The sequence below is a fragment of the Brassica napus genome, chromosome A9, assembly GCF_020379485.1.
Source record: "Brassica napus cultivar Da-Ae chromosome A9, Da-Ae, whole genome shotgun sequence".
In the NCBI taxonomy this organism is placed as follows: domain Eukaryota; kingdom Viridiplantae; phylum Streptophyta; class Magnoliopsida; order Brassicales; family Brassicaceae; genus Brassica; species Brassica napus.
The window spans coordinates 14,825,622-14,850,117 of NC_063442.1; the positions used below are offsets into that span (position 1 = coordinate 14,825,622).

At 31.8% G+C, this 24,496-nt stretch overlaps 1 protein-coding gene and 2 long non-coding RNA genes across 3 annotated transcripts; 1 reads left to right on the forward strand and 2 right to left on the reverse strand.

Annotated features, from left to right (window-relative positions):
• Nucleotides 1–3,859: 3,859 nt before the first annotated feature.
• Nucleotides 3,860–5,271, reverse strand: LOC106364444 (peroxidase 65-like). The gene has a single exon (XM_013804021.3). The coding sequence runs from the start codon at nucleotides 5,116–5,118 to the stop codon at nucleotides 4,135–4,137; it is 984 nt and encodes a 327-aa protein (XP_013659475.1). The 5' UTR covers nucleotides 5,119–5,271; the 3' UTR covers nucleotides 3,860–4,134.
• A 452-nt stretch (nucleotides 5,272–5,723) lies between these two features.
• Nucleotides 5,724–12,817, forward strand: LOC111200548. Its single transcript, XR_002654201.2, has 4 exons — nucleotides 5,724–7,106; nucleotides 7,458–7,554; nucleotides 7,644–7,745; nucleotides 7,839–12,817. It is a non-coding gene; the product is annotated as an uncharacterized LOC111200548 (long non-coding RNA).
• A 1,345-nt stretch (nucleotides 12,818–14,162) lies between these two features.
• LOC106364442 lies at nucleotides 14,163–15,975 on the reverse strand. The gene is made up of 2 exons (XR_001273200.3): nucleotides 14,541–15,975; nucleotides 14,163–14,447 (listed from the first exon to the last, which is right to left on the reverse strand). It is a non-coding gene; the product is annotated as an uncharacterized LOC106364442 (long non-coding RNA).
• Nucleotides 15,976–24,496: the final 8,521 nt, after the last annotated feature.

A 24,496-nucleotide genomic window follows, 5' to 3' on the forward strand; every position in this document is an offset into this window, starting at 1 on the left:
ATATGAGAGCATTGACAAGAAAGTATTTGGAGAGCATTAACATTTAGTAAATATTTTTCTAAATATTTTTCTAACAATTGTTGATTGAATAATGTAAAGCATAATGCTAATGCTAATGATCTACCAACCAAGGTCTTACAAACAAACTTTAATTTTTTCATTAACAAAATATCAAATCCCGCGCGAAGCGCGGGCTTTCCCTAGTATAATATAAAATATTGTTCACTCAATTCGTTTTAGTGTGTTTCCAAATTTAGTCAATTAAGTAATACATGTATAGAGTTTATAAAACTAGGAAGTAATTCTCTTTCATCACTGGATCATGTCTGATAATTATCGCCATTGAATCCTATTTTGCAAGTTCTCTCTACACTTCTTGCATCGGCAAAACTAGGAGACGTTCTTGTAACCTCGTATTTTTATGTACTTTAAAGCTTTGGTTAATGAATCATTTACCTCCAGAACAAAAAAAGATAAAAGCAATCGTTAAACTTCTCACTCAACTTACTTCCATACTACTTTCCTTTACAATCCTCTCGATTCCTTTCTCGTTCGTCATATTCGACATAGCTTTTTTAATCCTACCATGTTCAAATCATCAACATTTTTGGCTTTCTGACTATCCAGATTTTCTTTGAAAAAACAAGATTTTCTTTGATAATGTGATTTGTAAATTGTATTAATGTGGGTTCTCAGTTCTAAAAGCTTCTTGCAACAATCTCGAATCAAAGAACTTGCCACTTTGTTAGCTGTGATACCATTCGATGAGAAAGAGTACAACAAAGTAAATCAAGAACTTCTTTTTTTTTTTGTAACAACAAATCAAGATTTTTTTTACCAGAAAAAAAACATCAAGAACTTCATTTTTTTTTTGGGTGGGATGAGAGGAGGCAAACACAATAGACAATAGATTTGAAGAAACACAATATAAGACTATAAGTATTGATTATGTTATAATTTCCTAATACATAATCTATTAATTTAGGTTCCTATTTTTTTTATCTACTATTTAGAAATCATTATAAGACCATTTAAACTAATTCATATAACAACAAATATTATAGTTTTTAATAATATATATTGTTTTCTATAATATAATTGTCAAATATAAAATTTTGAAATTATAATCATCTACATAGTATATGCAATATTATATTAATGTATTTATCTTATTAAAAAAACCATACACATCGCTAAACATGTATTTCTTTTAAAAATCCCAAAATAAAATTTAAAATTTATATACAAATTTCAAATCAAAATGACCATCTTTAAATTTGAAAAAACCTAACAGTATACATAAAATTATAGCATTTTATATTTCAATGTTTAATTTATCAAAATAAAATTAATAAAACCCCGCACATGGTTTAAAGAAGAAAAAAACTCATAAATTTGAAAAGGCCAAAAACTAAACACATTAATAAGCACACAAATCTAGAAACTGAAAACATATAAATTTACAATAAGAACACAAGCAATCAATTTGATGACATTTTCAAAATTATAAACATATAAGAATGAAAAATAAATTTGCGCATTTGTGCGGATCAAAATCTAGTTAGCCACTATATTAAGCTGTTGTTAGTCTAATTGTGTTTATTAAATCTAGAAATGTGAGCCCGGTAATATTAATCTTTCAAACCATAATATTATATAGTTTGTGTTCTTGTAATCCAATGTATTTCGAATATATTTTCAACTTTCAATTAATATTTTTTTCTCTCTATTCATGAACATATTCAATTTGGTAAACTATATTAAATTATAATATATTTTTTTGATTTTCACGTTTATTTTTTTGCATTCATAATAATTAATAATACAAATATTTGGACACGGATCAAACAGAAGCCTTTTAAGATTGATATCTCATGCTTCGCCGTTCGTCTTAAGCATAGGACCATATAATTAACGAGAACTGCGCTGGATAAAAAGCATGAGCTAAAAATGACAACAACAACGTTAACTGAATTTGTTTGATGACAATCAACAATTGAAATTAAATTTGTTAACTATTAGATTTTGTCATGTCCGGGAAATGTTAAAGGCACATATTTCTGAATCTAACTAGTAACAAGCAAACTACAAAAAAAAAAGTGTAGTTATTTAAGGGAAGTGTTGTAAGTTTTGATACTGATTTACTATTTTAATATGTGTTTTTTGCGCCACCTGCAAAAATAAAATTTTGAAAATTTAAATTATTATTTTTTAAATACAAATTTGTTAATATTTTGATTTTATTATTTTCTTGCAATATTTATTCTAAAACTTTATTTAATTTTATATAAAATTAAGATAAAATAAAAAATTTATGTAAATTTATATTTAATTATATATATTTATGTATATATTTAAAATTATAATCTTGGAGATATTTTTTTATCTATTCTCTTAGTTAAAATATATAATTAAATTCAATAAAGATAAGATAAAATTTGGCTATGTATATAATTATCAAAATTTAAAACAAAAAAATATTTCTAAAATTTCGGAAATCATTGTAAGACCATTTAAACTAATTCATATAACAACAAATATTATAGTTTTTAATAATATATATTGTTTTCTATAATATAATTTTCAAATATAAAATTTTGAAATTATAATCATCTACATAATATATGCAATATTATATTAATGTTTTTTTTGAACAACATATTAATGTATTTATCTTATTAAAAATACCATACACATCGCTAAACATATATTTCTTTTAAAAATCCCAAAATAAAATTTAAAATTTATATACAAATTTCAAATCAAAATGACCATCTTTAAATTTGACAAAACGTAACAGTATACATAATATTATAACATTTTATATTTCAATGTTTAATTTATCAATATAAAATTAACAAAGATAAATAACTTTGCACCATTAGTTCTGATTTAGTTAATATAAAATTTCATTAATTTTATCAATATAAAATTAACAGAGAGAAATGATTTTATATGTCAACACCATTAGTTTTGATTTGGTTCTTCGGGTACCAAAATTTTGGACCCTATAGGATATTCTACCAATTTAATTTTGGTTTTGGTATAATTTTTTTGGATCGGTTTTGGTTAAATTTTTTCAGTCTTGTATTTTGTTCATTCCTACCTATACCGTTTAGAGCCTTAGTCTTATTGAACATCTAATTATTGTTTTCTATAATATAATTTTCAAATATAAAATTTTGAAATTATAATCATCTACATAATATATGCAATATTATATTAATGTTTTTTTTGAACAACATATTAATGTATTTATCTTATTAAAAATACCATACACATCGCTAAACATATATTTCTTTTAAAAATCCCAAAATAAAATTTAAAATTTATATACAAATTTCAAATCAAAATGACCATCTTTAAATTTGACAAAACGTAACAGTATACATAATATTATAACATTTTATATTTCAATGTTTAATTTATCAATATAAAATTAACAGAGAGAAATAACTTTGCACCATTAGTTCTGATTTAGTTAATATAAAATTTCATTAATTTTATCAATATAAAATTAACAGAGAGAAATGATTTTATATGTCAACACCATTAGTTCTGATTTGGTTCTTCGGGTACCAAAATTTTGGACCCTATAGGATATTCTACCAATTTAATTTTGGTTTTGGTATAACTTTTTTGGATCGGGTTTGGTTAAATTTTTTCAGTCTTGTATTTTGTTCATTCCTACCTATACCGTTTAGAGCCTTAGTCTTATTGAACATCTAATTATAGAGTCTTGATTCTGTTATCTTACTTCTGCATTCTAACAGAGAGAAAGAGACAGAGGAGGGAGGGGGGGGGGGGGGGGGGGGGGTCAGTGTTTTTAAAGAAGAAAAGATCACTGGTTTGATGATTTCCTAATTAATTTAATTTTCGTGCCAACATTATCAACTATAAGATGTAACTTACAACCTCGATACTTATACATAATTATTATATGTATCTATATAACTTTAATACAATAATATGCATTCTCATCAAAAACTAACATCCCTTCTTGAATTGTTAGACGATCATGCATATAATACATAGTTTTATAACATATATACCAACAAACCTTTATTCTCAGCAATTTATCCTCTCTCCGTGCGAATACAACACAAAAAATTATTATTTTTATGTGTATTCATCCTATACATTGAGATTGTTGAAGTGGTCGCACCTACGTCTCACTTCTCCTTCCCCATCACCCTTAACGCCGACCGTGCCCATTTTCTCCATCGCACGTGCGAAATCCTCAAAGAATGCTTTCTCGTTAGTTGCATAAAGCTCAACGAATGGTTTTGTGCTATTGTCTTTAATAAGGAGGTGGTCGGAAGCTAATAAACCTAGTCCTCTCTTTAGATTCTTGAAGTACATGTTGTCGAATTTTCCCGGAGTCATCACATCGTTAAACGCCGCTATTGTGTCGTCCACAGTGTGGTTTTTACATAGTCCTTTGAGAGCGGTTGCGAATCGCGGGTTGATTTCTGGATCAGCTTTTGATCCGAAGAGCCGGTCACTAAACTCTTTACAGTGAGAAAATCCTATTGTGTGAGCTCCACTTAAAGCTACCATCTCACGTAGACTAAACCCGTTTTTCTTGAACATCCCATGGATGTCATGGACCGTCTGGTTAGGCATGGGGACGTTTCCTTGGACTTTATGTGCTTTGGATTCGAGTCCGTCCTTACGACCAAGCTTTACGTCGAAGTAAGGTCCTCCTACCATCGTGACAAGGTCACGCGTAGCCTGCGCTAAAATATCAGCGCATGATACCACACCGGGACAAGACAGCTCGAGAGCTGTCTTGATGCGATTCACAATGTCAAAAGCATCTCCTGGGAGGGATTCGTTGAGATCATCATCACGTTCCGCTTTGTTAAACGAGTTGGTGGCTATTAAAACAGATGCATCACAACCTTCAAGGAAACAGTCATGAAAAAATAGACGAAGTGTCCCGGCCGCAGTTGTCGGCTGTTGAGCTTGCTTCGTTGAAACGGCTTCACGCACGATTTTGTTGAAATCAGGGCACGTTTTTTGGTAGTAATCCGTTCTCAAGATAGCTACATCAGCTGATACGGCTGGTAAAACAACAACGAGAAAAATGAGGAGGACGAAGCGAGAGAGACACATATTTTATGTCTGAAACAAGTTTTGGGAGTTAAATTTGAGAGAGATGTCTCGAGGTAGACTTCTCTACAATCGATCTTGGTCGAAAGCAATTAGAAATGAAGAAGAAAGAAAAGGCTTTGCGACTATTTCATGTCTTAGGAGGTTACCAAGTAGAGGCTACGTAAATGGATTGTTTTATATGTACGTGTGGTTGTTTTTTTTTTTGGATTTTTGTTTATTTCTATTTTTGAAATTTGCCAATTTTTTGTTTGGTTTATGTTGCTTATGAATTTGGTTCTTGATTTTTTTTGGCATATATAAATACTGGCGTAAGAAAATGGAATACAAGAAAGTTTTGGTTTTATTATATAAAGATACTAGATTTTGATCCACGATTTGAAAGTACGGAATTTATTTCCTTTTAAAATTTTGGTCAATATGTTTTAATTATAATATTATGTATTTTTATATAAAATAATCTAACATATTTCATATATTTGTTATGTATTTTTATGTATTTAAGTATATTTTTGGTTACGTGTTTTTATAATTTGTTAGTATAATCTTGCTCAAATAATCTAACACTACTAAAAGCCCGATACTAAGAGCTCTCAGCTATGCCACCTAGGACTAAAAAATTAGCCACTCACAAAGCAGCATTCGTCCAAGTCATCTTGGCTTCTCATTGTTTTTTTGGGCTCTGGACGTTCTGGGCCTGTTTGTTCTTTAGTCTATAGCCCACAAACCCTTCAACGCTAATTTGGATCGTCGCAGTCGAGCTACGACTCTTGACTCTTGCACTCACCCTCAACGTTCCAAACAAGAAATTCATCCGTCTGCAACTCGCCCTTAAAGTGAATTAAAGATATGCCCTCTAAATCACTCAATTCGATTCTTTACTCATTTCTTCGTGAGATATGGCATCGTTCCATCTCCCTTTCTTTCTCCTCCAATATAAACCCAGTTGTAAATCTTACTTTCAACCAAAATCTAAAAATTCTGTGGAAGAACATAAAGCTATGGCCATAAAATCTGTTCAGTCCTACGGCGAGTCTCCACTGCTCAATTTTCCGTCGACGTGTGAACCTTGGTTCTATTAATTCAGGTTACATATGATTAACAATTGAAGTCTCGATGGAAATTCCAATGATTCTAGACGGTTGAATCATCAAAAACTTCACTAACTCAGGTACTATGCTCTAATCTGAAACCATGTTGTTCTGTTTGTTTCTTGGTGTCATTGTTGGGTTCTGTTTCACCTCTCCGTTCGCAAGAGAGTTTATTTGGGTGAATAATGGAGCGGTCCAGCCGCACCAGTGAAAAAGGTTTGCCTTCTGACAATCGGACCCATCACTTGAATGGATCAGTCCTCGAATCATATTGAATTAGCGTTTTGTGAAAATTAGTTACCAAAACGTGGTGTTTGTAGTTTGATTGTGGCAGTTAGTGTTGCGGGCGAAGGAAGTGAATCTTACCCGGAACGACCCGACTAGCCCTTCGTCTTTTCATTGTCGGCAAAAAAACCTAAAGTAATCAAGGATTTCCCGAGGTAGTCTGCAGAATGGACATGATGGTAAACAATATTATTTTTCATTTCTATGAGCATACTACTTAAGTCATAGTGTAAAGGTAAATATTGGTCGTGTCATGGTTGTTTTGTGTTTTGTATGTTTACACAAAAGCAAGAAAAAACTGAAGATCCCACTAGACAGGTTAGAATTATTACAATTACAATTTCAATCACAAGAACACCATTCGTTTACACACCTTCCGACTTCTATCAAAAGTCTTCTTGATACTATGTTAAACATCTCTTCTTTTAGTAATACCAATATAAATAACATTTGTTACTTTGTTGTTTTTGTTTCTTTGTGAATGAAACATTGTAAATGTTTCAACTTGGTGTCAAGATTGGAGAGAGAGTACTTATACAGCAATCTTGCGGGAAGTGATCAAAGCTCGGGTGACGACTCTCAACATATCTGACATTGTTCACATAACCTTAACAAGTAAGTTTGGTCAGTGAAGATTCCAGTTTCTTTCTGTCAGTGTGTAGGGATTGTTCGCATACAAAATGTTAGAATCTCTACAAAGACAGAATAATATTAGAGTCTCCAGTGGCACCTTTGTGTATGCCGTATTGTTTTCCTTTCCGCTTGAATAAAATAGATCTCAGCCAAAAAAATTAAAACATGGGCCACATTCGGATGCAAGGCAAGTGGAGTTAAGGATCAATGGAATTGGCGAAATATGATGGAAACCCTTCATTACGAGACGGAGAGATTTAAAACTGAGATTCAGATTCATTCCTTGAGATTTATTTAAGAAACAATGTTTGCTAACATAGACACATACAACAGTGGGACAATCACATATAAAGCAGAAGAACTGAAGTAAGGATTATCCAAATTTGAATCTAGACTCACAGAGGTAGAAGTGAAGCAGCTCATGAAAGTTGTAAGTTGGTTGAAACTATTTTTCTATTCCATTATTTTGCTATAAAACTCATGTATCCATGGAATTCTGCTTTTGGCTGGTGTTAATAGGGATGGGCTAATCTGATTGCATCAAGTTCATTCCTGCAACATTGCTTGAAAGTATTGAGAATCTTCACAAAGCCTTCCAGAATTAGACAAAGACAGTAACAAGTAAACAACACATTTCTTCTCGGCTCTTTCCTTCTTTACTGTCATATAAATAAGTAAGAGTCTGCTTTGCTTTCGATCAAAACTTTTGCGCAGAGACGAATAAGAAGCTGTGCTGGAGGAATATGGAATGGAAATGATGCAACAGTTAAAGAGGTTCCCTCAGATGACAATTCATATAACATGAGCTTAAAAAATGTCATCATCATTTCTGGGTGCCGTTTTTGATCAATGTCTTTCTCCAGTTAAGTTCCTCTCACGGCAGAGCTTCACTTTGATTGAAGAGATATTATCCTTCACTTTTTTATTTTTATGATCTTTTAATGTAACACATACTTCTCATGTTATATGTCTTTAATATAGCATCTGTAATCTCTATAACATTATGGACGACCAGTATGCTCATTTTGAACTATGCATGACAGCTCTTGCATGGGCTGTTAACAAAAGGTTACTGATATGCTGAGAGAATAGAATGACTCATTGAATGCGTGATGGAAATTGAACTCCTCACAAGAATACACGAACACTTGGTGTATTTAATAAAAATTATAATTAGTTTCTTTTTATGTTGTTGTCGTATTATTTTCAGAAAATAAAAAGTTATAGGTCTAAAAACAGTTTTTTTTTTTTTAATATTAGTATGTGATTTTAGAAACTATAGATTGATTGCTTAGGAATTAGGAGAAATAAGACAAGTAATTAACAGATTTTTTACAGTTTGGTTTTGGGTTTATATATTATCCAAATTCTTATTGAACACGAAAGATGTAAACTTTTTAAAAATTCAAGTAAAACAAAAAACAAACAAAAACAAATAAATTTCTAACATTGCTTGATAAGGCTAATGTATAAACACAAAATAGTTGGTAATACTATAAACATATAATACAATACTAAAAAAATATATAATTTGTTTTATTGGTCTGTAGCATCACTCCATAAAGAGAACGATGTTGAAATTACAAAGTAGTTGACTGAAGATAAAATTTGATTAAATTTTTTTTTGGAATAGAAGATGGTTATTATTAACCTTATTAACATTTTCGAACTGTAACCAGTGGCCAATCTGCATAGGTTTTGGGAAGAGCAACTGCCACCTATGATTTTGTGGAAGTTGTTTAAAAACTTTTTATGTTTGATCTTTTTTATATGTTATTTTATAAGGTGAATTGGTGAAATAACAAAAAAAAAGTTGTAAAAAAACAGTTGTAGAAAGGAGAAGAGATTTACATACGAAAATTGAATTATTTTTGCGGTTAGAAAGTGTAATTTCTGTATTTTATACTTTTCTGTCCCGAATGAAAATAGATTCTACATCTGTTAGTGGTTGTAATTTTCTAAGTTTTGAAAGAAGATCACTATTGTAAGTGTAAATTCTGTAAAGTTCCTTTGTGAAATGTGAAAAAAGTATTATAGTGAAAATTCAGATTATCAAATATTTTTTACATATAGAAAGAAGATTAAGTAAACATTTCTGATCTTTTACCTTCCAATTTATCAATTAAAAATATTTTGTCTTTACAAAAGTTATAGTGAAAAATCATCTCATATTTGAAATTGGAGAAAATTTTGAAGGCCATGTTAAGTTTTTGGTTTTCAAATAATATTCTGATATACTGATTAACTTCATGACTGTATAACGTGAGCCATCATACATTAGCTGTATAATATAATTTATTTACAAAATAGTATAATGAACAATTAAATAAGCAAAATAACATAAACAATTTTTCAAAGCTTCCGTTTAAAAAGATGATTTTTTTCTATCAGAATTATTTTTATCTTAAATTTTATTTAAAATTACACATATATAGTTAAAAATAACAAAATAAAAATACTAAGTTTTTAACTCAATGTGACACAAATAAATTGATGATTCAAAAATTGAATGAAACAAAAAATACGCCTAAAATAAAAAAAATCCTAGAATTTTTATAATGAAAAATTCCTAAATTCTAAATTAGCTGATATCTTAAGTAAAATAACTAGCATATTGGTGAATCTATAAGAATTACCAACATTATTGTAATATTATATTTTCATACAATACAATTAAATTCATAAAAAAATATTAGAAGTTTCAAATGGAAACTAAATATTAAATACAAAAAAAACATATACATCATCCCACATAAGAAATAAGCAGAATTCTATAAAAAGGAAGAAAAAAATATTGTTCTCTACCATCACAATCTTTATTGTCGTGCTTTTTATTTGTTTCATAAAATATAATCCTATTTTAAAACTAAAAATTTGATATATTGAACAAAAAAATTTAAAGAATATTATCCATTTATAAATAAGTTAAAATACAAAATTTATTGAAATATTAAATTAACCATAATTAAGAAAATAAGATAAAACAATAAAAGGTACAATATCAAATAATAATAAAATAGTAAACCGATAAAATTCAAATAAAAATTATGTCTATTCAAAAAAATAGTATGCCTTCATTTGTATTTAAAATTTAAGTGAACTAATTGCTTCTTTAAAAATTTCAGGCTCTCTTTTCATACAATCTGCATTACATATGCCTATCATTTCTTAGAAATACTCTACCATTTTAGTTCAGATTTCTGTTTTTATTCATGGTATCAACTTTTCCTCCTTTCATACAGAATTTATCAATTTTAAACATGATTCAATCATTATTTCAGCTACCACACTCTTTCCTTACCGTACTCCACATCACCATAAAATTTTAACTATGGCAACCTTTCTCCACATATACTTAAAATAATCTAATTTTTTATGATCCTACTAAAACCTTAGGAATATTTTAAATAACAAGCTCCATATCTTCAATTTTACCCGTCCAACATTTATTAAACATAGCAACTATATTTTCTAAATCTTTGAAGATTTCTTTCTAAATAAAACACATTTTCCGCGCGTAGCGCGGAGAAAGACTCTAGTTTATCTAACGAAAAGAAAGGAAAAACTATAACTATATGTATTTTGAATTAATGATTCTCCTCTTTAAAGATATGGCAATATAGAAAACCAACTAAAATAATAAACTGACTAGATAGTAACCCGCGCTTTGCGCGGGATAAGATGTCTATATTAATGTTGAAATTATATATTATGATTATGTATAACATAAAGTATACTTTAACCGATAGTTAGATAGAGCTAAAAGTATGAATATTATCAGGGGTGAAGCTATAGAATTTTTTATAATGAGTTCACTAATATTAAAATTTAATATACGGTGTTTGCAAGTTTGAGAAGAAGCTTTGGAAAATATTTTTTTATATTTCACCTATCCTGTTGTAGTAGTTATGGACTTAGGGGTTTAACACATAAAATCGAAATAAAAGTGGATCAATGACATATTATAAGCAAAACAATAACTGTGTGAAATAAAAAAAAAAGTATAGCTCCTTTAAATTCAAAAAAAAAAATAGTTGCATAATAAAAGAAATTGAAGGTTATTTGACTCTCTAAATTGTAAATGTTGTTCTAGATGCGACCAGCACGTGAGACTTGCTGGTGGTTCGTTCCTGGAAGTTTCTTCTCATCTTCAAGGTCGTCTAATGCAGAGCTCTCATGGCGGCAAAAGTGGTAACACTCGGATGCTTATATTGCTTGCTCGAGAAGACTAATACGCTAAGCCGAAACGACTTACAGTGATTCAGTCTCTTCGAAACAGAGATCAACTCATCGAGCAGTAACTAAATCGAATACGGCACATTTATCTTGAGATAGATTTTCAACGTTCTCTTTCAGCAATGAGAGACGGTTCTCAAGAACGTGAGTGCTCTGCTAAATGCATGAAAGCAAGTATGGAGAAAAGAGTTTTTTTCATTAACACTTGGCATTATACTAAAGTTTCATCGCTTTGTCGTCTCTACGGATCTGTCGACTTAATAGCGATAGATCAGATGGGTTAGCGTTTTTAACATAAACGTATAGAGGAATAAGGAATCTTAATTGATGCTATGATTATATTGAGAAAATTGATAAATCAAATAATCAAACTTGAAGCTGAAGGTTTATCGTCGAGAAAAGTATACATGGTTTGAATATTTTTTAAAGGAATGTTAGTGTGAACGCATTAAATGCACAGTTTTGGTGAAAAACGTTCTCTGCGTGACAGCTAAGCGTTTTACTAAATAAAAGTTTCTCGTGAAACCACGTCACCACGTCACATTCCTTGCCAATAAACTTTTAAAGTAAGTTTTAAAAATGCTTCTCCTTATATAGGGGATCTTATTTTGCATACAATATAATAGATCCGGTTTATTAAGGCATTAAACCGGAAATAAATTTGGTGCCATACAGTTAAAAAAAATTTATATGGTCAAATAAAACGTATGAATATTTATGTTTTTACGGCTGATATCTTGACCCATCATATGAATATGGTCAATTTCAATATAATGTGCTCTAAAAAAATATGTATGATTTGCTATTAAATGTTTTCTATGTTAGTTGATTTGGAACATGAAACCATAAAAGGAAATATGTATATATTTCGTGAAGGGAATAGGTTAACAGGGGTTATAATAATTGAATTAAAGATATTAGTATTAAAAAGTTATTTTTGATTGGTTGAATTTGAAAGTGTAGAAATTAACTAAAAATTCTAATAAGGAAATGGTATGCCATTGTAATTAACTTAAAAACTCAAGGACAAAATCCTAGTTGAGATTTTGCTTTAATATTATAGATTGAACTCTAAAATTGGTATATAGAAATTGATTATGTTCGATGGACCTGGTATTGTCATAATTATAATGATATAACTTTAAGACGATAATAGATTTTGATATGCGCTTTAAAAGAGTGGGATTAATTTTTATTCAAAACATTATTTACTGAGAATTTAGAAATTTTATACATATGTATTTTTATAAAAGATATGTTTTTAAAATATAGATAATTAAATTAAAATTTACATGAATATGATTTTATGAAAAAAATGAGAGCTTTAAATTATAATACAAATTTATTTTATTACTATCAACAACAAATTTACATGAATATGATTTCATTAAAATTTACATGATAATCCACCTGTATTAATTTTTCTTATATTTGAAAGCTTTAAATTATAATACAAATTTATTTTATTACTATATAAATTAACTATATGTCACACAACCCCTCTCATACTTGATAAATATATTGAATTATTTTAATTATGAAAAATTAAAAATATATATATATATATATATATATTAAAATATGAAACTATTTCTTAGTTTATATATCATACTTTAATATTTTGTTTAAATAAGTTAAAGTATCTTGTAAAATTCATGAATATATGTTATTCTTTAATTTTATATTTTTAAAATATTTAGTAAGTGGATTAAGTTACTTTATATTATTAATTGGTGTAAAAATTTAATTATGAATATAAATTACGTATATATAAATATTATAGAAATTTTATTTTTATTTTATAAATCAAAAATGAATTAATATTTGTTTATAATTGTAGTTAATATACATTATGAATTTTATTAAAATTAAATATTAAAATAATATATTTACATTTCAATAAAAAATTATTAAAAGATATTATTAAAATGCATTCTTAAAAAGATACTTAAGAATATCTTGTTATATATTTTAATTCAAAATATTAAAAGAATAAGTTAGATATGACAAATATTTAACAATAACTAAGTTAGTTGTAGGAGAAATAATAGAAATTAAATAAATGTAATGGTCCAGCCTACACTCTTTGTAAGTAGATAAAAATTGAATCTGTTTTATTTGTAGTGATATATGATAAACACTATAGGCAATGTATATAATAATTATTCCAAAAATACAAATATATATAATAGTGTTCAAAGGCTGGACCTAATAATTTTGGGTTTAGAAGCAAAAATAAAAAAATTTATCTCTAATATATCACCGGTAAAATTAGAATGGTGGAAGAATCGAGCCTTTGCACAATATGACTAGCTTAAAGCCAACTGAACCAACCAATCTTTTATCAAAATGGCTTCTAAAATGTATTTAAGGATACTGATCATAAAACATATGTTTGATGGGCTTATACTCTGGACCGGCTCTGAATGTTCATCATATATATTTTTTGCACTCTTTGGGTTAACTGCGACTGTGATTCATATGAAATATTCGGGATGAAACATGAAATAAAAAAATTGAAGTCCTAAATAGTTCACAATTATTTAATTTTGAATCCAGAACTAGCTAACACGATTATTTAATTTTATGATATTTAAATTTATGTTTTTATATTTAGAGTGGTCCTAACATTTCACTAATTCTTCTAAAAATTACATATGTTACTGCATACTTAAGAACAATAAATTAAATTTGTGGTCGCTAAATCTTTTCTAAAATCTCGGCCCCATTGATTTGTTTAATGGAAATGGGGTCAAAATTGGGTTTGTTCATATATGAAGATATAAACACTGACTTCAGATATTAAAAAATAAAAATATTATTTTATTACCACATACTGAAGTAAAACAATAGAAAAATATTTATTTTGATGCTTGCATGTAGAAAGTCATCATCATATTCGATAATCCAGATGGAAGAATCAAAATATATTGAGAGCCCTTCGAGAGGTCAAAGGTGGAGGTCTACAATTGCAAATGTGGTTAATACATTTAGGTTCAGGAACATATTGTTTGCACCATATTTCACAATCTTGATAGTCATGGCAATGGTCTTCGTGAGAGTTTCCCATTATCATTGATGATGAACCTATAATTAAATCATGCATATATAAAGATTTAAATAAATTTATATATATGCTTCATAATTGAATCTCATAGTTTAAAATATGGAGTAACTTACATGAGAGAATAAGCAATGCAACGATGAAGAAAATTGAGGCCTTCATGGTTTTTTTTCTTCTTTGGATTCACAAAAATGTTTACAACAAAAGTTTTTGAGTTATTGAATTGACACCATAGACTAATTTATAGTAGAAAACTTTTGATGTTATTAATGGAAATTTATTATAATTTATGTTTTAATTTATTAGTAACCATGTATATTTTATATTTATTTTTCGTGGGTCATCTATATCCAACTAAGCATTCAAACCAAGAAGAGATAACTGTTGTTGCATGTAACAACATCTGTTGAATGTAACTAACAAATGTTGAATGTAATTAACAGTTGTTGACTATGAATAACATATGTTTACTATAATTGACAGTTGTATTCTTTATTTATAGTCAAAGGGGTTAATGTTTATCCAACTAACCATTCGAACCAATAAAAAATAATTGTTGTTGTATGTAACAACATCTGTTGAATGTAACTAACAAATGTTGAATGTAATTAACATTTGTTGATTATAAATAACATATGTTGAATGTAATTGACAGTTGTATTCTTTATTTTTAGTCAAATGGGTTAATGTTTATACAACTAACCATTCAAACTAATAAGAGATAACTGTTGTTGAATGTAACTAACAAATGTTGAATGTAATTAACAGTTGTTGACTATAAATAACATATGTTGAATGTAATTGACAGTTGTATTCTTTATTTTTAGTCAAAGGGGTTAATTTTTTTCTATGTTAATTTATTTTTAGTCCACATAGAAATCAATATATCCTTAACAGTTTTTATTTTCTTTCAGATTATATATTGATCATTTCCACATATCATCATCAATGTCGTTGTCGTCATCAGCATCTTTATTAAAAAAAAAGTTTAATTTTCAACATTTTCATCATTTTTTGGAAGGGACAAAACAAAATAAAAAAATAATAATAATAATAATAAACAAAAAAAATTTTGAATTCAATTTTTTAGAACAAATAAGCAGTGTGTCATAGAACGCCAACTTATATGTTTTAGAAAACATTGGGAGTAAGATTCATATATATCTAATTATATAAAGTACACTTTGTTTCACTCTTAGGCTGTCCACCTCAGCAGACAGGTCAGAAATTCAAGTCTTCTGGTCATGACACGTGTACCGCTTAACTAAAACGCATCACTTCATTTTATTAAAATCTGATGGGCTTTGTTCGCTACAGAATCTGAATCCACCAACTGGACTTGCGTTTTGTGTTATTTACGTTTGTTATATTTGGATTTTTATGGTTTTCAACTGGGCTTTGTCTTACATTTATTTGGGCTGATAATGTTTGTGACACCCCCGATCGTAGTTGACCGGAAATGACACGGTTGATGTTCCTCGATGGTTGATCTGAGGTTCTCAGAATACTTCTGATCGCCTTAGACCAACAACCAAAGAACACCAACGCTCCTATCAGATATCACTCTAGGCTTTTCAACCCGAAAAAAAGCAATACCCGATAGTTAGTTCGTCTGGACAAGGACTAATATCATATGGAACCCGTACTTTAAAAACACTCTTTATATATCATTCAAAAGCATCTTACAAAATTTGTTATAAATTAACCTCGAGGTTTTCGGCGGTCAACAAATCTTATACATAAGATATATCAAAATGACTTTGCAAGGATAATAAAACTACCGCTGGCTAATGTTGTTTCTTCCCGTCCTAGAGTAAGGTCTCCTGCCTATTGGTTACCTGCATCACAAATGAGTCGTGAGTAACTAGTTTATTCAGTGAGCCTAGTCCCGCACCCCAACATATATCAATAATATCTCAAGTAATCAACTTCATTTGTATGCAGTGAAAATATATTCCATAACTAATAAAAATACATATTTAAGGTCTATACTTCCATCATTGTGAATCTAATCATATACCTCACTTCCTATTCCCGTCTCTCATATCATTCATATAATCATATATATATATATATATACCAGACCCGAGAAACCACAAAGGCTAAACGAGTCTAGCGAGTTAGCATCACCATCATCGACATCAGATATTCAAAAATTGAACATCTAACGCTGCATGCAGTTACACGTCCTCCAGGGTGCGACCCCATCATCGTGTCTTCGTGACCTTGTTCCATATCGCAGGACCAATTTACGGTAATCATCATTCATACGGGAATATTTTAGAAGACAGGTTTATAATAAGACTTCAAATGATTAATATTTCTATACTTAATTATATTTAATACTATACATATGTATTAGTATTTGAGAACAAGTACTAAGGTTTGGAGTAAACTATGATCATTCATAAATATTTAATAAGTGTTTACACTAAGTAAACACCTTACCAATTCAATATTGATCAAGGGACAAAGCCTATGAATCATCTACAATCAATACGTTCAATCAAGAAATATTCATTCACTACTCATCAATCATCTTTCTAGACTCACCTTTGATTCCATGAGATTGGCTAGGGAAGACTAGACTTGAGCTCAACTAATAACACTCCATTTCACTCCTGATTCAGAATGTGTGGATACAAGATCAGTCAGGTTGATTCCAACAGAAACTCTACTCAGCTTAGTTCAAAGCAGTTCAGTTTGGTTGAAGGATAATTCAGTTCAGCTAAGCCTTTAAAAAAATATCTAAGGGACATAACTGAACCAAGATCAATCCAAATACAGGTTTAAAAACTAATCTGGACAGGAAGCTTAACAAATCATTCCACTTGTTCCAAACAAAACTTCTCTGAACTAGTAGCTATGGCTTAACGATTTCCTCAAGGTTTAAGATGAACTTGGTTGATATAAACTTCAATCTGAACACACGTCTAACCTGATCAGGACAAGATACCCATGATAGGTTCAAGATCAGAAACAGACCAAATCATTTTGGTTACCTAAAAAGAACTGAAGCTCAAGCAAAACTGATCTCATCAAACCCATATGTTCTTACCGATAAAATCCAAGGCTAAAGAACTTGGGTGATTCTAAACTCTTGAACACCAAACCTTCAGCTCTTAACCACGCCAGAACACACTGATTAAAGTCACAGGATGGTGAGAAAGGTTCGTCCATGCTCAATTCTCTTCTCTGAATTTTTTTCTGAATTTTTCAACTAGTTTTTCTCACAGATTTTTCTCTCTTCTTTCTCTCTTTCTCTCTGAATTTTTCTCTGGTTTTTCTTGCAGTAACAGGACGTCCAGAGGAGAGAAGAGGGTATTTTATATCCTAAGGAGTTGCTTCAGATGAGGGTTTGCTCCCACAAAAGACAAAGCTGAGGTTAGACAGCTGGTGACATGCTTCAGCACACCAAGCAGCACAAGCAGCTGAACATTTCCCTTCCATGAAGAAAGATACAAGCAGCTGAAGCAAACAGCTTGTGACCAGCATGTGAATTCTAATGAGCAAGCAGGTAAGCAAGTAGGTGCATGTCATGTGACCTAATTACTGAGGAAGCAAGTAGGCTAGAAGGTGCAAGACATGTGACTGTTCAGAAATAATTTTTAGAGTTTTGTCGATATTTTTCGGACTGTTTCGACTAAATATTTTTCATCATTCGAATCTCGTCCTGCTCTGAATAAACTCACCCAGCATGAATAAAAATCGACAATAATAATTAACACTCGACCAGAACCATCAAGAGATGGTTTTTCGACCAAAAGACAGCCCCGTCGAGATTAATTCACCGTGTCGATTTTTATTTAAATTCTGATCGATCAATTTTCAAACTGATCTTAAAGAATTTTCTCGACCAAAATTATATCTGCTCGTGAGGGTTATTACATTCTTCCCCCCTCAAAAGAATTCGTCCCCGAATTCTGAAAACGTAGCTGTGCACTCTTTACTGAATAGTCTCTGAAAGGAATTCTGGATATTAGCTCTTATCTTTTCTTAATCTTCCCATATCCAAACAACTCATGGTCGATCCCTTGATTCCCCTAACCTATCCTTTCTTTTCTGAGCAGCCACTTTCAAGATAACCAAATTTTTTACTCTGTACAACTCTTGTCAACTGCGGTCTGCATACTTTTTCTAACAATCTTGTATCTGTAGACTATTACTTCTCAACCTTTTCTATTTGGCTCTCCCCCATAACAACAACATGAAATTTGAAACGTGAGGTGATGTGCCATACGTGAATGTTACATCTCCAGTCTAGTCAATGTTAACTTGATTAACCGTGCAACAATCAAACAAGAACATGCACGATCAATCACGCCAACATGATTCAGACAAGGGGTGCTACTCTCAAATAAACACACTCACCCATTCCAAGAATGATTTCACTTACAGTATTCGTTACACTTCTAATCTATCTGAAATGCTCTTCATAATCTTCGAACTACTACTAGAACTCGACAAGAACCAATTGGTGAAATCCCTAGGCTATTGCAGTGAATTCATGTTCAACAAGAATACTGAACATGTTACTTTTTTAGATGTCGACCATCCTTTCAATGCCTTAAACACATCTTCATCTTCCCTGATTATCAGACTGTCTTCTACTCTGCTCCTTTTCATCTTCTACTTTTTAAACGATCAAGTTACTAGAGTACACTTCTTTACCTTTTCCCAAAAGTTCTTCAACACGCCAGACTGATTTGAGTGATACTCGAACACTTAGTAGTATACCATTGTAGGCCAACAATAACTGGTCCTCTTCAAAAGACTTCTTTCCTTAATACCCTAATTGAGCTCGGTAACTAGATAGTCAATCTCATTCTAGATAGAAACATATCGCTCTAACGGAAGTACTATGGAATGGGGAAGGCATACCATAACTTTAACTGGCAGCCCGTACTTCCAAATAAGAACGGTAGACTTGAATTCACAAAAGTGAATCCTCTCTAATACTATGACATCGCCCAGGAACTACAACCATGTGTTGTTCCCGAATCAAACACAATATGGGCGGAGAATTCCATTCATATGCAAGGTCTCTTACGACACCTTGATCACAATTCACATAAGTTTTTTTTTATTTCAATCATTAATAAAATTTTAAAAATGAACACAACACACAATGGGATAAGAAGCAAACCTGTGATTGAACTTTTCAGGGGTTTTGACGGTCCAGACAACCATAAAGTGTATGCTCTACCCAAATAGCCTAACACTTGGATCAAGACTAATGGTAAGGAAGCGTGAACAACTCCAACTACTGGTACCCTAGGTATAGGTAAAGGAACCGAGTAACTTTATGGGCAAGGGTAAAATAATCATCCTTACTCTTCACAAGGGAATCACTGAATCGCATTGATGCAAATAATCAAGAATTTCTCGCACTTGGATGATCCCGACTATGCTGTCATGGCATGTCACCACCATAACAACTCAGCCTCCTCGATCTTGATCTGATGAAACGTACACCCAAAATCATCCCAGCGACTTAATCCACTAATTTAAAATAATCTTCGATCTTCACTGGTTTGGAATTAAACGGTCTGCAGAATTTGGTGAACTTCTTCAGCAATAACTTCTTTAGTATTCGCGTCATACTCTAACATCTCCTCGAAGCTCTGAGAGTCCATGGTCTTTTATCTACTACAAAATTCTTGGCTAAGTTCCCAAATATTTTCGATCTGATCTTTGGCTTATTCTCCAAACCATAATCGATGAATGAAATTCACTCGACCACATATCTTGATGCTGAAATTGTTGTATATGATTAACTCAACCTGAACCTCCTGGCGGAAACATCCCACTGTACCAACTCCGTAAACTGAATCTTCAATCTGTCCCATATCTTGTGTAGAAAATTCTACTTCATGAACTCTTGAGATCTGTCCAACTCGATCTCACCTCTCTGAAGTAATTCTTGACTCTCGACCAACAACTCATCGCGTTCATCTCCAAATAGCTTGCTACCAAATCCTTCATGTAATTCTCTGAACATTGGCCACGTCAATGTTTTGCTCTGGGTGTTTCATCCCAAATCTGCCTCAAGCCAAAGTATACTTCGAACGGTTTAGTCCTTCTTCAGTATCTTGTGATCCCAACTTCTTCTTCTTTGCATCATAAGCTTCATGATATTTCGTTGCAAACATAATGCTTTTGGTACTTCCATCATCTTGTAATACAATGAAACCATCTCTTCATCCAATACTAAGCTTGAAATAAATACAAAATAATTTGGCTTGTACGGCTCTGGTGTTTGTACGTCTCAGCATAGGCTTGACATTGATAACACAAGAGTCCGGAGATGTATTCGATGTATCAACTATGTCCCATATATCTCTCTAAAGAATTGACTTCCCCACTAGAACTCAAAAGAACAGCAGGAAGACATGAGGTTACTGACTCCTAACAGGACGGTAGTGAACCCGACCATGAGTGTAGCAAACTCGAGCATAAAGATAGTAACACCGGTAAGCACAGTCCACCTGTTCAATCTTGTCTCGGTGCTTCTGCTATGAAAGATCACGGTTAGGTAACTGCCCATGACTATCTATCCTAAAATAAAGGAACAAGCCAGCATATCCTAGTTATCCTTGCGACTCATTTTGACTCAAAAAATATTTGAAACAAGCTGGTTTGTTACAGTTAATTATTATCGATTACTTACAGAAAGTTTTTTGCACTAGGTTGTTCTTGTTGGTGATCATTGTCAGCTTGGCATTAAACCAATTAGCTTGCAGGTACTATTTTAATCTTTTAGCAGATTTTACCACTTATACTGGAATTTTATTTGTTTATAAGAAATTTATGAGACTGAGGAATATAAGATATGAGGTTTGTTACCATTAGGACCTTGCAATCAGTGTTGTCATATTCTTGATTTCAGGTTCAATATCGTATGCATCCAGCTTTGTCCGAGTTTCCATCTAATAGCTTCTATGAAGGAACACTATGTAATGGAGTCACAATTATTGAAAGGCAAGGGACTAAATTTCCGTGGCCTGTGCCTAATCAACCAATGTTTTTCTATGTACAGGTATCAAACTTCGCATTTGAAGTAGTTTATAACCTTTAAAAACATGGTCTACTAAAGCCACAGCCTCCACCATCCTAAACCCCATTAAAGCAAATGTGATCCCTTTATCTTGTCTTTCAATGTGCAGCTGGGGAAAGAGGAGATCAGTGCTAGTGGAACATCATATCTAAATAGAACTGAGGCTGCTAATGTGGAGAAACTTGTGACCGCTTTCTTAAATAGTGTAGTTGTCCCCAGTCAGGTGAGTGTACTAGGGTTTTCACTTGGTCTAGTAAATTATTTTGGCATCTGTTGACGTAATGAGTTATGCGCATTGTTACCTGATTGGAGTGATAACTCATTACGTGGGACAGAGGGGATGCATTGTTAATTATATGGCAAGAAATGGTTCTCTCCTACAACAACTTTACAAGGAAATTGAGGTAGTATTGTTAAAGTTGGATTCGAAAAGGTTTATTTGATTCTGTCATTTACTTAACAAGCTCTCGAATTTACAGGTTTCCAGTGTTGATGCTTTCCAGGGAAGAGAAAAAGATTACATCATATTGTCCTGCGTGAGAAGTAACGAGCATCAGGTTTGTTGGTGCTCTGTTGTACATTGCTCCTGAGAATTATTGGATTTGACTGGTAACTGCTGATTTTATGGTTTTCAGGGCATTGGATTCCTTAGTGATCCACAAGAGGCTTAATGTTTGCACTTACACGTGCTCATTACGGGAATGTTATTCTTAGAAACCCAAAGGTTCTTAGTAAACAGCCGCTCTGGAACAGGTTACTGGCATATTACATGGTACACGTTTTTTATTAAAACAGAAGAAGAAATTGCGGTCTTTTACGAAATTGTTATTGTCACTTTCTGCTGCGACTCCGTCGTTGCAATCGTTCTTTCTGAGGCTTTGGGATGTTATCATTTTTTTATTCCGGAATTTATTGAGTAATATGAATGATTTTATGATACAAGCTTGAACTTTTTGTTTGTTTCCCTTATATCAACAGGAATATGGGTGCTTGGTTGAAGGACCTCTTAATAATTTAAAGGAGAGCATGGTACAATTTCAGTCGCCAAGAAAGGTTTGGTTTCTCTTCTGCCTGCTTTCGTGATTAGACATGACATACTTTGGATATTGGACTATTTTGGAAACTTCAAACCTCTCCTACGTTAAGGGGTTGGGACAAATCAATAACTATGTGCTGCAAAGTTAGTTAATACGTTTTGAAAGCTTTTTTCGATGGGTTATAATTGTTACCATGTATTGTTTATTGGTATGTCTCGCAGGGTGGATATGCTGTTGATTATGCCACACAAGGAGCCCGTGGAGCGTTTCCTGGAAACTTTATGGACCAGAATTCTCAAGGCGGTTATTCTCGTTTCAGTGGGAGTAATGATTTCATGTCTCAGGTGTGTTTCACCTGGCCATACCTTTTAACACTTTTTTTTACTTGCACCTTCTTCTGAGCCTTTTATTGCTTATGTAGGAATATATGTGAGCACAATGTCTTTTCACCCAAGCTGGTTTTACTGACGAATCCCATGATGATGGATAATAGAATTATTTTGGTGTGAACAATCCTAATCTCCAGTCTCAGGTTTGTCCTTTTGGTGTGAACAAATCCTAATCCTTGTTCGTTCGGTTGCATTAATGTTCACAATCAACAAAAGAAAAGGTATTCTCTAAGATGGTGAAGGTTGTGGGTTCATCTAGAGAAAATACACATTTAATATTAACGCAAACTCAGACAAACAATTGAGGCCTTACTAGTTAGTGTTCACCATTTTTATCTATGTGCACATGTTTCTGGTCAAAATATGCTAATGACTCTTGTCGCTCAGGGTCAGGGTCTCCCAAACTCACTCTACTCGCAGTCTTTGATTTGTCACACTACACACAGTCACTATAACATTCAGGCTCACAGCAATCTCAACCTCCTAAAGTTACACAAAACCTACAACTTCCTTACAATGGCTAAAGATGACAAAAGGCAAATTAAAATTAAATGCAAATATGCAATGGATTTGTAAACAGTAAACCCCTTTTGCAAATTCAGCAGCTTGGTATCGTGCTATCATGGCTCCAAAAAGAACATCTGGTGGCTTTCGGGTGCATGCAAGATACGTGCCTGTCTGCGCTTAAAGCAGAGCAACATGCGATGATAGTGCAGAGATACATATACCTAAGTAACTTTGGGAGAAGTATTGGTACCTAAGTAACATTATAATCTCCTCCTCTTATTGTTATTGCAATCAGTTATCTGAAGCTACCGGTACTTAAAGACTGATGGTTGTGTCTGGTGACATTGTTATGATTACTAAATGCTCTTTGTTTAAATTATTTTAAAAATATATATTTTCGCGTAGTGCTTATTTGAATCAGTGATTCGCTAGACATTATGTTCCTCGTGACCTTGTACATGTGTCAACGCGTCATGAGAGGCCTTTTTTAAGAAGTACTTTGTCGGGACCCAATTGGTCCTAGAAGCTTAAATATTTTAAAAAGACCGACTCGAAACGCTCCATTTGTTTTCGGTTTGACCTGAAACAGACAAGAAACGCTCTCATGTGTTTGTTGGCTATGTCATCATCATTAGGTTTAAGTTTTAGCGTTAAATCGAATAAATTTTTGGAAGGGACGATCTCTCACGGGCTGGAATTTAGAAAATAAACGTATGGAAATGCAAGATGCCGTGAGCTTTTATACCTGCTCCACCAGTCACTAGATTCAGAATCCAGTTGGGCCTTCTAAATCAATCTTTCAATTTTCTCCCAACTATCTCTCATATCCGTTGGTATTGGCTTTTGTCACACCTCAACTAGAACATGCCAAAATTATCTGAGCTGCGACACATTTTATATTATATTTTCTGACTTCATAGGAGTCCTACGTCAGAATATTGACAAGAGCTGATCGATTAAGCTCGCCTCTTTTGTTTAAACTGAAACATCAATCTATAATTTGTTTTCTTTTGTGTATTATCTTGACCGTCCCTAATATTTTATTAGTGATGGACAAAAGAAAAAGGTGCATCAAAAAAGAA